Genomic DNA, 13,202 nt, shown 5'->3' with positions numbered 1-13,202 from the left:
AATTTATTAAATATAAATTTATTTTAATATAATAAATTTACTTTAATATTTTACCCATGTTTATTTTTTAAATTTTAATTTTAATAAACTATTATATATATATATATATTAAATAAAAATTAAAAATCGGAGAATAGAATCGAACAAATCTCTCAAATTTATTCAAATAAACTTATCGAACGGGTCTCGAGTATCAAAACCCTTAATAATTGCAGGCGAATTAGCTTAACTCGTTATTTCATGTCTCATATGAAAAATACCTGAAAGAACCAAATACACATATGGAAGTTGATAAAAAGAAGAAGAAAGAAGCATGAGAATCTCACTACTACTTTCCAAGAAAATCTTTACAGCCCTGTTCCAGCATTTTCTTTCTGAAAACTTTCCCTTCTTTATTTTATTTTATTCCCAAGCATATGCCCATTTCTCTCTCCCTAGATCTCTTTCCTTCCCTTGTAATTAGTTCCTTCAATTTCTCTCTTTACATTAATATTCTCATATGAAAGCTGTGACCCAGAAACAACAATGGAGATTGAAATCATGAGAAGCTTCTTGTTACCAGTTTGGTTGCTTTTCCTTTTGATGGTAGAGGAAACATCTAGTGCTATGAGAATGGAGAAAAAGCTAAGAGAAATGGAAGCAGCATTATCATTTTCTCAATCCCTCCAAGTTGCAGAAACCAAACAGGTAATATTGAATTTGTTAATTCATTTCAAAATTCAGGAGGAGGAGATTGATTAACGGGTTGGTTTAATTTTTGATTTTGTAGAAGAATAATGGGAGAGTGTTTTATCCAATTGGGTATGGGGGAGACCCAAGTGGAGAAGAAGAGAGCAGTGATGCTATATTGAATGCTTTAAACGATGCGTTTCAACTGCAAAATGGGCTAACGTTGGTGTCTGGTGTAAATGATTTGGGTGGTGTTGTAATTGATTTGCAAGGTGGAAACTACAAAATCAGCAAACCCATAAGGTTTCCTCCTTCTGGTGGAGCCAACGTTGTGGTTAGTCTCAGTCTCTTTTGTTCTTTTTTGTTTTGTTTTTTCTTTTTTACTGGTTTGAATATGAAAAAATAATATTTGAATTTTATGAAATATCTGATAAAATTAATTAAACAAGAAAAAGGTGGAAAGAAAAAGTGTAATTAGGACAGACGTGGGACATGAACTTTAATTGGAATTATTAATAAAATGGGAAATGAAGAAATTTGAAGATTTTGAGGTGAGTTTAAGTTTCTTTGCATGTGGGTTTGTGCCATGTTGTCGTGTTGTGGTATATGTCTTCTCTACTTTCCATGCATGGGATTGGTAATTTATTTTAAAATATTAATAAATAAATAAATAAAAAATCCAGCTGCTGCTGCTTCTTAGAAATAAATATTATTAATTGTTTTTCAGCTCTGAAAGGGTCATTTTTCCAACTGTATTTCCCACCAAAAGCTTCTTTCGCTTTCAATGCCCAGCAGAACATCGTTTGCTAACTTTAACACTTTTCATTCTTAAAAAACATGTTTTATTATTTAATAAAATTTAATATATTTAAAATAAATATAATTAAAAAATTAATAATAAAATTATTTTTTAATATGAATAAAAAAATAAAAATTATTAAAAGGAAAAGGTATATTAAATATTTATATTGAAATTTATATAAAATAATTAAAAAATATATAATAATAAATATATTGATTTAAAGAAAAACATTATATTATAAAAAAAATTCAACGATTTATTAAATTTAAAAAATATATTAAAATATTTTTGACATTTTAAAAAATTTAATAATCATTTTATTAGTTTTAGTTCAATATTATAATTTAATTTTATAATTTAAAAAAATTATTAGTTAATTTTTAATTTTATAATAATTTTATTTATTAGTCTTTCCATAATGAGAATATTTTAAATTTTTTTATATAATATTTATTCATTAAAAATAATAAAAAATTAATTAGTAAACTTTATCAAATGTCAAGAATATTTTAATATACTTTTTAAAATTTAAAAATTAACTTGTGAATTTTTTTTATAATATAGAAATTAAATAGTAATTTTTCTTAAAATTAATGATATATAACTTAATTTTTATATAAAGAGATTAAAGTAATCCATTTTCAAGGCTAAGCTTTTAAAATATATATGATCAAAATGTCAAATTTGCTAAGGGTTAAAAATGTTAAATTCTCCTTTAAATTATAATTAAAAACTCAAATAAAACTACAGCTTAAATTACATTTTCTTATTTTATTTAGTTTTATTTGATTTTTTAATAATATTTTATAAATAAATTTAAATTGAAGGAACTTATAAGTGTTGGAACAGGTGATTCAACACTCTTCTTTTTAAGTGATATCGAATTTTTTATTTTAATAAATACTTGATGAAAGTATTTTACGTCGTAGTTGACCGACTTGAAACTAACAAAATTTAGTTTCAGTCCAATGAATTTTGAGATACTATGGTTCCGCCACTCGGAAATGTAGTATTGTTTCTATGTACAAATGTCTCTCAAATTTTGGTATTTATAATTTAAATTTAATAACTTTATTCTCTATATTATCATCCATAAAATAAGTACACAATAGAAACTACATCTCTTCTTTTCTGTACAGAAGTTGATCTTTTACAGAAACTGTATCCATGCATGTACTATAAACTAGGTAAAAGGAGGAACCTTGCGAGCATCAGACACCTTTCCAGGGGACAGACATCTGATTGAAGTATGGTCACCAAATTCAAAACCCATAGATAATTCAGATTCCATTGATGATCTTCATGGTTTCAGAGACAGCAAAGACCAAATCACAGGCATCTACTACGAGGACATAACCTTCAGAGACATTCTCTTCGATTCAAAGTATAGAGGAGGAGGGATTTTCATCATAGATTCTGCAAGAATTCGAATCAACAACTGCTTCTTTGTACACTTCACAACACAAGGAATTCTTGTCCAGAAAGGCCACGAGACCTTCATATCAAGCTGCTTCTTAGGACAACATTCCACAGTTGGTGGAGATAAAGGTGAGAAAGATTTCTCAGGCACTGCCATTGATCTTGAAAGCAACGATAATGCAATAACAGATGTTGCAGTCTTCTCGGCCGCCATTGGAGTTTTACTCAGAGGTCAGGCTAATATCCTGACAGGAATACACTGCTATAACAAGGCAACGTTCTGGGGTGGCATTGGAATTCTGGTGAAGCAATTTGCTTCGCTCACCAGGATAGATAACTGTTACCTGGATTATAATTCTGTAGTCATGGAAGATCCAGTTCAGGTTCATGTCACTGATGGGCTTTTCCTGGGAGATGGCAATGTGGTTCTGAAAGCTATAAATGGAAAAATTTCTGGGGTTAATATAGTAAATAACATGTTTAATGGGGACCCAGAAAATATGGTTCCAATAGTAAAATTAGATGGGATTTTTACCAGCATTGATCAGGTGGTGATTGAGAACAACAATGTTAAAGGGATGAGCTTGAAATCAAGTGCTGGGAAACAAACGGTGGGTGGGAAAGGAACAAAATGGGTAGCTGATTTTTCATCTTTGCTGGTATTTCCTGACAGGATTAATCATTTTCAGATCTCATTTTACAGTGTTGAGAAAGAGTTGCTGCCAGTGTATGCAGTGGTGACAAATGTTTCAAGTAATGTTGTGGTTGTGGAGAGTGACAAAGCAGTTAATGGGATTGTTTCTGTAGTGGTTGATCAGAATAATATGGCTGGAGATATTGTTTTTATGTAAAGATTTTTTTTTTTTTCAATAATATTGAATAAGCCTGGGTTATAGGAATCTTTTCATATTGTTTTACTATTTTTTTTCTTTTTTTTTATTGTCCAACTAAAAATTCAAGAATAGAAATAGCAATCCAAGACCAATAGATGCAAATATCTCCTTCAAAGATTCAGTAATGACAACCTTGAATAGAAATCTTGATCTTGCTGGAATTCACGAAACAGACGTTGATTTTAAAGTGGAAGAGGTGTCGATTTCACTGAGAGGATCTGTACCGATCATTTCCTTTTCTGATGATCTTGAAAATCATTTAGCAAAAAAGTAGAGTAGAGCGATTGTGATCCGCCTGCTGGGACTCAAAGTTGGATTTATCTCTTTACAATCAAGACTCCAAGATTTATGGAATAACGCTTCTTTCAGAATTCTTGATTTAGGTAATAATTATTTCATGGTTAATTTCATTAATGAAGTGGACTATCATAGAGCGGTTCTTGAAGGGCCATGGGTTATTCTTGGAAGTTATATTCAAATTCAACCATGGACACCCTCCTTTGATGTTGCCACTATTACGTTTGACACAGCCATAGTATGGATATGATTACGGGCCTCTCTCTTTATCTGTACTGTAAGAAGATGCCACATAGAATTGAATCTGCGATGGAAACTTTGATCAAAACTGACAACAACACAATAGCTGCTTCTCGTGGGAAATATGCTAGAATGGCCGTTGTTGTTAACCTTAGTAAATTGCTTATATCCAAGATCGAGATCAAAGGATGAATTCAACTAATAGAATATGAAAATCTTCCTCTCATCTGTTTTCAGTGTGGAAGGGTGGGCCATCCTACCATTAGTTATACCTTCACAACAAATGAGAAGAATGAAAAGGTAGTTATGAAATCAAAAGAAACTAAGCCAAAACCACCAGACGCTGAATTTGGGTGAATCGACGGTGGTGTCTCGCACGGGTAAGAAAACACTAAATCGAAAAGTACCAGACAGAGTAAACCTTGAGAATAATGGCTCACAATTTGAGATATTAAGAAACGCTGATGCCATGGAAAGCCATAGCAAGGAAGTTCATCCTTCAAGGAATGCACCCCAAAAGGAAGCAACTTCCAAAGATTCCATAGCTTTTGACAACAGAAGGAAAGGAAAAGCCAAAATATAGACAAGATTAGCTTATGAGATTACACATTTTACCTTGGAAATTTCTTTGGAAGCAAGGGAAAATTCATCTAACATAAAACTTGTAAAGATTTTCCCTCTGCACCAAATTCTACCTTTGCAAAAGTTTAAAACAGGTATAATTTAGGTAGAGACATCACTAGACCCTAATAATCATTCGGTAGTCCGTATGGGCATCCCTTCTCAGGTTGCTAGTTTGAGCACATTGCTATAGATGTCTCATAATAATGTAGAGGCTCAAAATTCTATTGCCATAGCCCATATGAATGAATGCCCTCCTGAGCTTGGAATATCTATCCCTTTAAGCACGTCTGATTCAGTCCAAGCGAATGGTTACAATTCTCTGGCTCCCTTTCAACCTCTCCCATCGTTAATTGCTACAAATGAAGAGATGGCAAAAGGACTGGAGGCAAAAGATGAAGACGATTCTAATATTGTCTCCGATAGTGAATTTGAGGAGGAAACATACTTGGACCCTTATCTATGAGACTGAGTAAGATTTACCAAATGTTTGTTTTCTCCCTTCTACATGTTATATTTTATCTCTATATCTATTCTCATTTGGAATTATCAAGGGGCAGGCAACCCTTTTTTTTTTTTAAGTGCTTTCAGATTATTAATCAATAAATATAAACCTGATGTTATTGTTCTGTTAGAGCCTTATATTAGTGGCAAGAAAGCTGTTTCTTTCATCATTAAGATGGGCTTCCAACAATCCCACCGGGCGGAGGCTAGTGTTTTTTTAGACGTGATAACAGTTGGGCCTCGTACACTCCATTTCTTACTAAGCCCACAAGAGAGGGTCAGGCCAGAGTCTCATGACAAGGGAAACACACTGGTCCACTTTCCTAGGCGCGACCCGGGCCTCAGGCTAACAGGTCTGATCTAACACGGTCAAGGTCTGAGAAGTCAAAATCCATCTTACTCAATTTGATTGGTTATTAGGGCTATAGACCCTTATACATCCAGGACCAGATCTATAAAGGCGCTGGAGAGAATTAAATAGTCGCCTGACAATGGAAAAAAGGGGACGTCAGTACATATGGCCCTACATAATAATGACACATCACTAAAAGACAAAATAGAAGGATATAAGGAAGAAAGGGGGTGAACCAGAGGGACTAAAATCACTCACACATACCAAAACCCTACTCTCTTTTGGATCTCAGATCATCAATTGGCGCCGTCTATGGGAATGAAGGAGATCTTCTCATCACCGGAGTTCTCATTCTTATTACACCCATTGAGATCCACATGGCCAATCACGACAAGAATTATACCGAAAACACCCCAAACGATACTCTTTAGGAAGGACTGTAGTTCTCATTCTCTAGCTCTGTGGTGCCACGAGACGGTGAAAGACCCAAGGATCACCACCTATATCAAAAAGTCACACGGTAAAAGTCGGATAGAGGAAAATACCAATATAAAGAGAAAGGGCCATGCAGGGGTAATTCACAAATCATGGAAGAAAGGCGTCATAACTAAGTTGCACAATCACTTCTTTAGCCCAAAATATTTTCATTATCATGATTAGTTATAAAATTAAGATTGTAGACGAAAGCCTTGTGTCTATAAGACTGAACATGATAGTATACTGAAGTAGCTTAAAGGCATGAATTTTAACATGGGGAACATTAAGAAAAGGATTATTTGTTTACGCATACTATTGAGAAAAAAACTGTAAAATAAATCACGCGTGTGAATTATTATTTAATGAATTCTTTGAATCGCATAAAAAGATAGGGTTAGTCAAAATTAATATTTGTATTCACTTGTAATATACCCTGTGCATTTTTACTTTGCAGAAAAATCTTAAAAAGAAATGAAGAAGACCCTAGTGAGGTAGGTGACCGATCTCGAAACATGACCGTTGGCACCACAAAACCGGCTGGGAAGATGAAGCCCTCAGTGAGGTAGGTGGCCGGTCTCGAAATATGAATGCCGGCACCACAATACCTGCTAGGAAGATGAAGCCTTCAGTGAGGTAGGTGACTGGTCTCGAAACATGATCACCGGCACCACAAAACAGGCTGAGGAGAAAAAGACCCCAGTGAGGTAGGTGGCTGATCTCGGAACATGACCGCCGGCACCATAAAACCGGCTGAGAAGATGAAGCCCTTAGTAAAGTAGATGACCGGTCTCGAAACATGACCACCGGCACTACAAAACCGGCTGGGAAGATGAAGCCTTCAGTAAGGTAGGTGACCAGTCTCAGATGATCGTCGACACCATAAAATTGACTGGGAAAATGAAGCCCTTAGTGAGGTAGGTGACCAGTCTCGGAATATAACTATCGGCACCATAAAATCGGCTTAGAAGATGAAGCCCTCAGTGAAGTAAATGACCAGTCTCGGAACATGACTGCCGGCACCACAAAACCTGCTGAAGAGAAGAAGACCCCAGTAAGGCAGGTGGCCGGTCTCAGAACATGACCGTTGACACCACAAAACCAGCTGAGGAGAAGAAGACCCCAATGACATAGGTGGCCGGTCTTGGAACATAACTGTTGACACCACAAAACCGGCTGAGGAGAAGAAGACCCTAGTGAGGTAAGTGGCTGGCCTTGGAACATGACCACTGGCACTACAAAACCGGCTGGAAAGAAGAAGTCCCCAACGAGGTAGGTGACCAGTCTCGGAACATGACTGCTGGCACCATGAAACCAGTTGGGGAGCGAACACCAACACAGAAAAACAGCATCAACAAAGGCCATAAGCCTCCAAGAGAACAGGTAACGGCCTGGCTCTGACATCACAAAAAGAGCTCGGATAGCACAAAAACAACACATAAAAACCCAGCTCTAACCTCACATAAAGGATCGAAACATTAGACCATAAAAAAAATTAAATCCGAGCTCACAAAAGAGCTCGGACCACAGGATAATGAGACCCGATCTCACAAAATAGCCAATGTATAAAGAAATTAACCTAAAGCATCCTAATGCCCGCTTCATGAAGCAACATGGCTTAGTAAAGGCCAATTCAAGGCTCACAGAGCCAAAATGCCAAAGCGCCGTGCCGACCTCAGGAAAATGATATCGATGCTAGTAAGGCCAATAGGGAAACAAAAATAAGGCAAAATGAATCCTAGGCAAAATGCATACCGAGATAGAAAACTGAACGAAAGACCAAGGGTAATCATGAGAGGCGCCAACCTCGAAGAATTGTCCTCTGGCATCAAATCAGTCCGGTTAGACTGGAGAAAAATCTAGGCAGTAAAGAGTCTGGAAGAAGTTTGAGGGCAAACAGTCTAGAAAGCGCTTAGGGGCAAATAGGCCAAACAACCGGGATGCACCTAAGAGCAAAACGCTCAGATAAAGAATCAGGGAAGCCCGGGATGATATCAAGAGCTAAAGAGCTCGAACGAGGAGGCAGGGCCAAAGAGCCCGGAGCAATATAAAAAGCCGAAGAGCTTGAGCTAAGAATCAGGGTTAAAGAGCCTAGGAAAAAGCCAAAATGCTCGTAAGAACTAATATGCAAGATTGATATGTAAAAAGGAAGCACCAAAATAGCAGGACAGATTCCCTTCTTCGACGGTCACAAATAACCATCGGAGATGTGAAGGGGCAACACCAATGCTAAGTAAAATAAAACCCATCAAGATCGTGATTCGGGTACACGTAATTTGAAAAGGTCAAATGAACCATTCCGAATGATCGAATCGAGCAGTAGAAAGCCCCAATTTATTGGGTACAAAAAAATCAAACCCCAGTATGGTCAGGTCCAAAACAGATAAACCGACCTCTTTAACCCTTAGCCGGTCTCTCCAAAGCCCAGAGAGGTCGAACATACCTCCTCAAAGGCCTACACCAGCAAGGCTATAAGCCCATAAGAGAAAAGTTGAGAAATTAGCAGCCAACCTAAGAAAAGGGCCTCGACATGCATAAAGCTCAGTAAATAAGACAATAACCTGACTCTGACCTCACATAAAGGCTCGAATTATAGAGATGTAAGTGAAAAATTCGAATCCAACCTCACCAGAGAGATACGGTTGTAAGAATACCAACAGAAAGTATAGCTCCGACCTAGCCAAAATGCTTGAACCGCAGGAATATGGGAACCCGATCTCACAATAGCTGTAAAAGTGTAATTTAATAATCAATTCATTATTTATTTCTTTGTGTATGTACATGGCCAATTTAAGTGGGTCCTTCTTCTTTTGCATTTTGCTCAAGAAAAGCTGGTCAAAGCTTCTCCACATTTTCTATGAGTTAGTTACGAGCTCAAATTTCACATGTCGACCTCAAAAAAGTGAGCTCGGCTCCCTCAAGGCCCATATGCAAACTAAAGCAGGGGCAATAATGAGCAACACCAACATCAAGAATTGACCCCTGTTACCAAACCAGTTCGATAAAAAGAGAATCTTAAGACTTAACCTAGAAAAAAAGGACCTGAAAGATGCTTGATGTAACGACCCGAAAATCGGACCGCCACCGGCGCTAGGATCCGGGTCGACTTAAGGCCACCGGGACTCGTAGCAAGCCTAACATGCATCCTGTGAACCTGCTTAATCCCATACATGATCAATAACATACATAAAAATTTAAAACTTTTCTTTCCATATACATCAACCAAACTCAACCTGTGCATATACATTATACATAACATAATCATAACATTGATCCCGCAGTGGGATCTCATCAATGCCCCCAATGGGTGGCATAGCATATGTTGAGTTGGTTTATATAAACATCATAAAAATCTCTAAGATCATGTAATGAAAGGGATAACAACAATCTATGGTCAAGCACACTCTAACCTCCAAAAACATCATCTCATTACATATCTATACTGATTAAGACATTACATTACAAATTGATCATGTCCATTGCTAGCTATTACATAAGCATGACTTCTTTACTCTATCCGGACTCCCGCACTATACTGTACCTGCAAGCCTGGGGGTAAAGGGAGAGGGGTGAGCTAAAAGCCCAGTGAGTAGGACTATAAAACATATTAACACTATGCTCTATGAAATGCATCATAACACAGACAATTCACATAAGGGTTGGGTGAACTTGTCACCAATTAGTCCAAGATAACTCTGTGCCAGGCCGTAGCATGGGGTCCTGGTCTTCCTGTCATACATACATTACTTACCATTGTCCCAGGGCCTCCTCTGGGCTCCTGGTCTTCGAGTCCCATAACCGTGCCAGGCCGTAGAATGGGGTCCTGGTCTTTCCTTACTCTGTGTCAGGCCGTAGAATGGGGTCCTGGTCTTCCTGTCATGGACTAATTGGGTCATCCAACATTCACCCACATCAACAACAATCGATGCAATGCGGCATATCCGTGAACACTAATGCAATCATCCTATTGCATAATCATGATGCATGAAACATGATAAAACATTTAATTTAAAAGATTAAGGTTAGTTCCACTCACCTCTGGCTGACTCTGACAGCACGGAAGCAGCTGAACTCACTGCTGGGGTCCTCGGTTCCTCGGGTCCGAACCTACACAGATGGACTCAAATGAGGGACCAAACACACCTGAACATAACCATAAACTACTCCCCAAAAACCCCCTAGAACATCAAGAAACAACCATAAAAAAACATACAAAAGAGGCCTGGACAGGGAACTTTCGACGGCAGGTTCGGCGGCCGAAAGTCCCTCTAGAGCCGAAAGTCAGGCAGGTTCGGCGGCACCTTCGGCGGCCAAAACTCCCAGACAGAGACGAAACTCATGCATGTTCGGCGGCACTTTCGGCGGCCGAAACTGCCAGACAGAGACGAAAGTCTCCCTTTCGGGGGCAAGCTTCGGCAGCCGAAAGGCTGCCTCCCCAGCCATGTTCGACGGCCGAAAATCCTTCGGCTGCCGAACCTGGTTTCTGCCAAAGGGCAGAAACTTGGCTCCCTTTGCACATTTCGCCTCAAAACTTATCAAACATGCATCAAACCTATTCTACAACACACAAACACAAGCATACATGTTCCTAGGGGCCTCAAACCATCATAAACCCCATCTACAACACATCAAGCATCCACATTGTTCATGAACATACATTTATACCCAAAAACATAATCATAACCCAAACATGCATTCTACCCCATAGATCTACTTAAAACTTACTTTAAACATGCAATGAGCTTAAGATCGGCTCTTACCTCTTGAAGATCGAGAGAGAGACGACTTAAACTCGAAGTTGGGAGAGGTTAGGTTCTTGGACCTCCAAGCTCCAAAACTTTGCTCAAATGCTCAAATCTTCAAAACAAAGTTAAAACAAGTGAAAAACTTGAAAGATCTAGAGGGAAAACATCAAAGATCGGTGAGGGGCGGCGGAGAGCTCACCTTGGCCGAAAATGGGGAAAAACTCGCCCGTTTTCGGCTAAGGGACCCTTTTATAGTGGCTGGCCAGACCACGTTCGGGGGCTGAATGTGCCTCCGCATGCATGCCATGTTCGGCGGCCGAACATGAGGTTCGGCGGCCGAACCTGGACTTCGCTCACTTATGCTTTCGGGGGCCTAAAGCACACCCGCAACGCATGCATGTTCGGCGGCCGAACTTGAGGTTCGGCGGCCGAACCTGAGTTTTCCTCCAAAGCTATTTTCATGCAAAAACTCATTTTCTTTCATGCTTAAAACATAAAACACATTAAAACATTTTTTAAAAACATGGTTTTACCCTACTAGAGACTTCCGACATCCGAGATTCTACCGGACGGTAGGAATTCCGATACAGGAGTCTAGCCGGGTATTACATTCTCCCCCCCTTAAGAACATTCGTCCCCGAATGTTCCTCAACTAACATATGGCATGGCATACACATAACATACACATAAAACACATAGAACACACAAGGGACAAACCTCAGAAAAGATAAGGGTATTGCTGGAGCATGGACTCCCGTGTCTCCCAGGTGCACTCTTCCATATTGTGGTGGTTCAATAGGACTTTCACCATCGGGATTTCCTTGTTTCTCAGCTTCCTGATCTGGGTGTCTATGATCCGCACTGGCTGCTCAACATAGGTGAGATCCTCTTGGATCTCCACATCAGGCTCACTAAGAACCTTGCCCGGATCTGACACGAACTTTCTCAATATAGAAACATGGAAAACCGGATGGATTCTCTCCATTGAAGCAGGTAAATCCAGCTTGTACGATACATTCCCAATCTTTTGCAAGACTTCAAAGGGTCCGATGTACCGCGGAGCCAGCTTACCTTTCTTCCCGAACCGAACCACTCCTTTCATTGGAGACACCTTGAGCAATACCAGATCCCCCTCCTGAAACTCTACTAGTCTTCTGCGGATGTCTGCATAACTCTTCTGTCTGCTTGCAGCAGTCTTGATTCTTTCTCTGATTAAGGGTACCACCCTGCTGGTGATCTCTACTAGCTCAGGCCCTGCCAAGGCCTTTTCTCCAACTTCCTCCCAGCAAACAGGTGACCTGCACTTCCTCCCATATAAAGCTTCATATGGAGCCATCCCGATGCTAGCATGATGGCTGTTATTGTAGGCAAACTCCACCAAAGGTAGATGCTGCCTCCAAGAATCGCCAAAGTCCAGTACACACATTCTTAGCATATCTTCTATGGTCTGGATGGTCCTCTCTGACTGTCCGTCTGTCTGTGGATGGAAGGCAGTGCTAAAATCCAACCTGGTACCCATGGCATCCTGCAGACTCCGCCAAAACCTGGAGGTGAACTGGGGTCCTCTATCTGACACTATAGAAACAGGAACCCCATGTAGTCTGACTATCTCATCAACGTACACCTGCGCCAACTTGTCCACAGAATAGCCACTCCTGACAGGGATGAAGTGAGCAGATTTGGTGAGTCTGTCCATAATCACCCATATGGAGTCCAATCTGTTGGACGTCGCCGGTAACCCCACTACGAAGTCCATCGCTATATTCTCCCATTTCCACTCTGGAATAGGTAGCGGGTTAAGCATTCTAGCTGGCTTCTGATGTTCCAGCTTCACCCTCTGACACACTTCGCAGGCTGACACAAACTGTGCCACTTCTCTCTTCATAGCTGACCACCAATAAACTTTCTTCAGATCCTGATACATTTTGGTGGCTCCGGGGTGAATGCTGTATCTTGCATTATGAGCCGCTCTCATAATGTCTCCTTTTAGCCCTATGTTATTTGGTACACACAATCGACTCCCATAGCGAAGGATCCCCTTATTGTCGAATCTGAACTCACTGTCTTTGCCTGACTGAACAGTCCTGGCAATCTTCACTAACTCTGGGTCCTCATGTTGTTTCTGAGCCACCTGCTCCAGAAACACGGGTGTCACTTTCATCTGAGCAACCAAGGCACCTGTACCA

The 13,202-nt window shown here is 39.4% G+C and overlaps 1 protein-coding gene across 1 annotated transcript; it reads left to right on the top strand.

Annotated features, from left to right (window-relative positions):
* The first annotated feature begins 241 nt into the window (after window positions 1-241).
* On the top strand, window positions 242-3,791 carry LOC110611171 (polygalacturonase QRT3). Its single transcript, XM_021751328.2, has 3 exons — window positions 242-687; window positions 770-1,003; window positions 2,659-3,791. Exons 1-3 carry the CDS (start codon window positions 526-528, stop codon window positions 3,739-3,741), a joined length of 1,479 nt encoding a protein of 492 aa, XP_021607020.1. The 5' UTR covers window positions 242-525; the 3' UTR covers window positions 3,742-3,791.
* The last annotated feature ends 9,411 nt before the right edge of the window (window positions 3,792-13,202 follow it).

The sequence above is a fragment of the Manihot esculenta genome, chromosome 3, assembly GCF_001659605.2.
Source record: "Manihot esculenta cultivar AM560-2 chromosome 3, M.esculenta_v8, whole genome shotgun sequence".
Classification (NCBI taxonomy): domain Eukaryota; kingdom Viridiplantae; phylum Streptophyta; class Magnoliopsida; order Malpighiales; family Euphorbiaceae; genus Manihot; species Manihot esculenta.
This window is presented reverse-complemented; position numbering and strand designations above follow the sequence as displayed.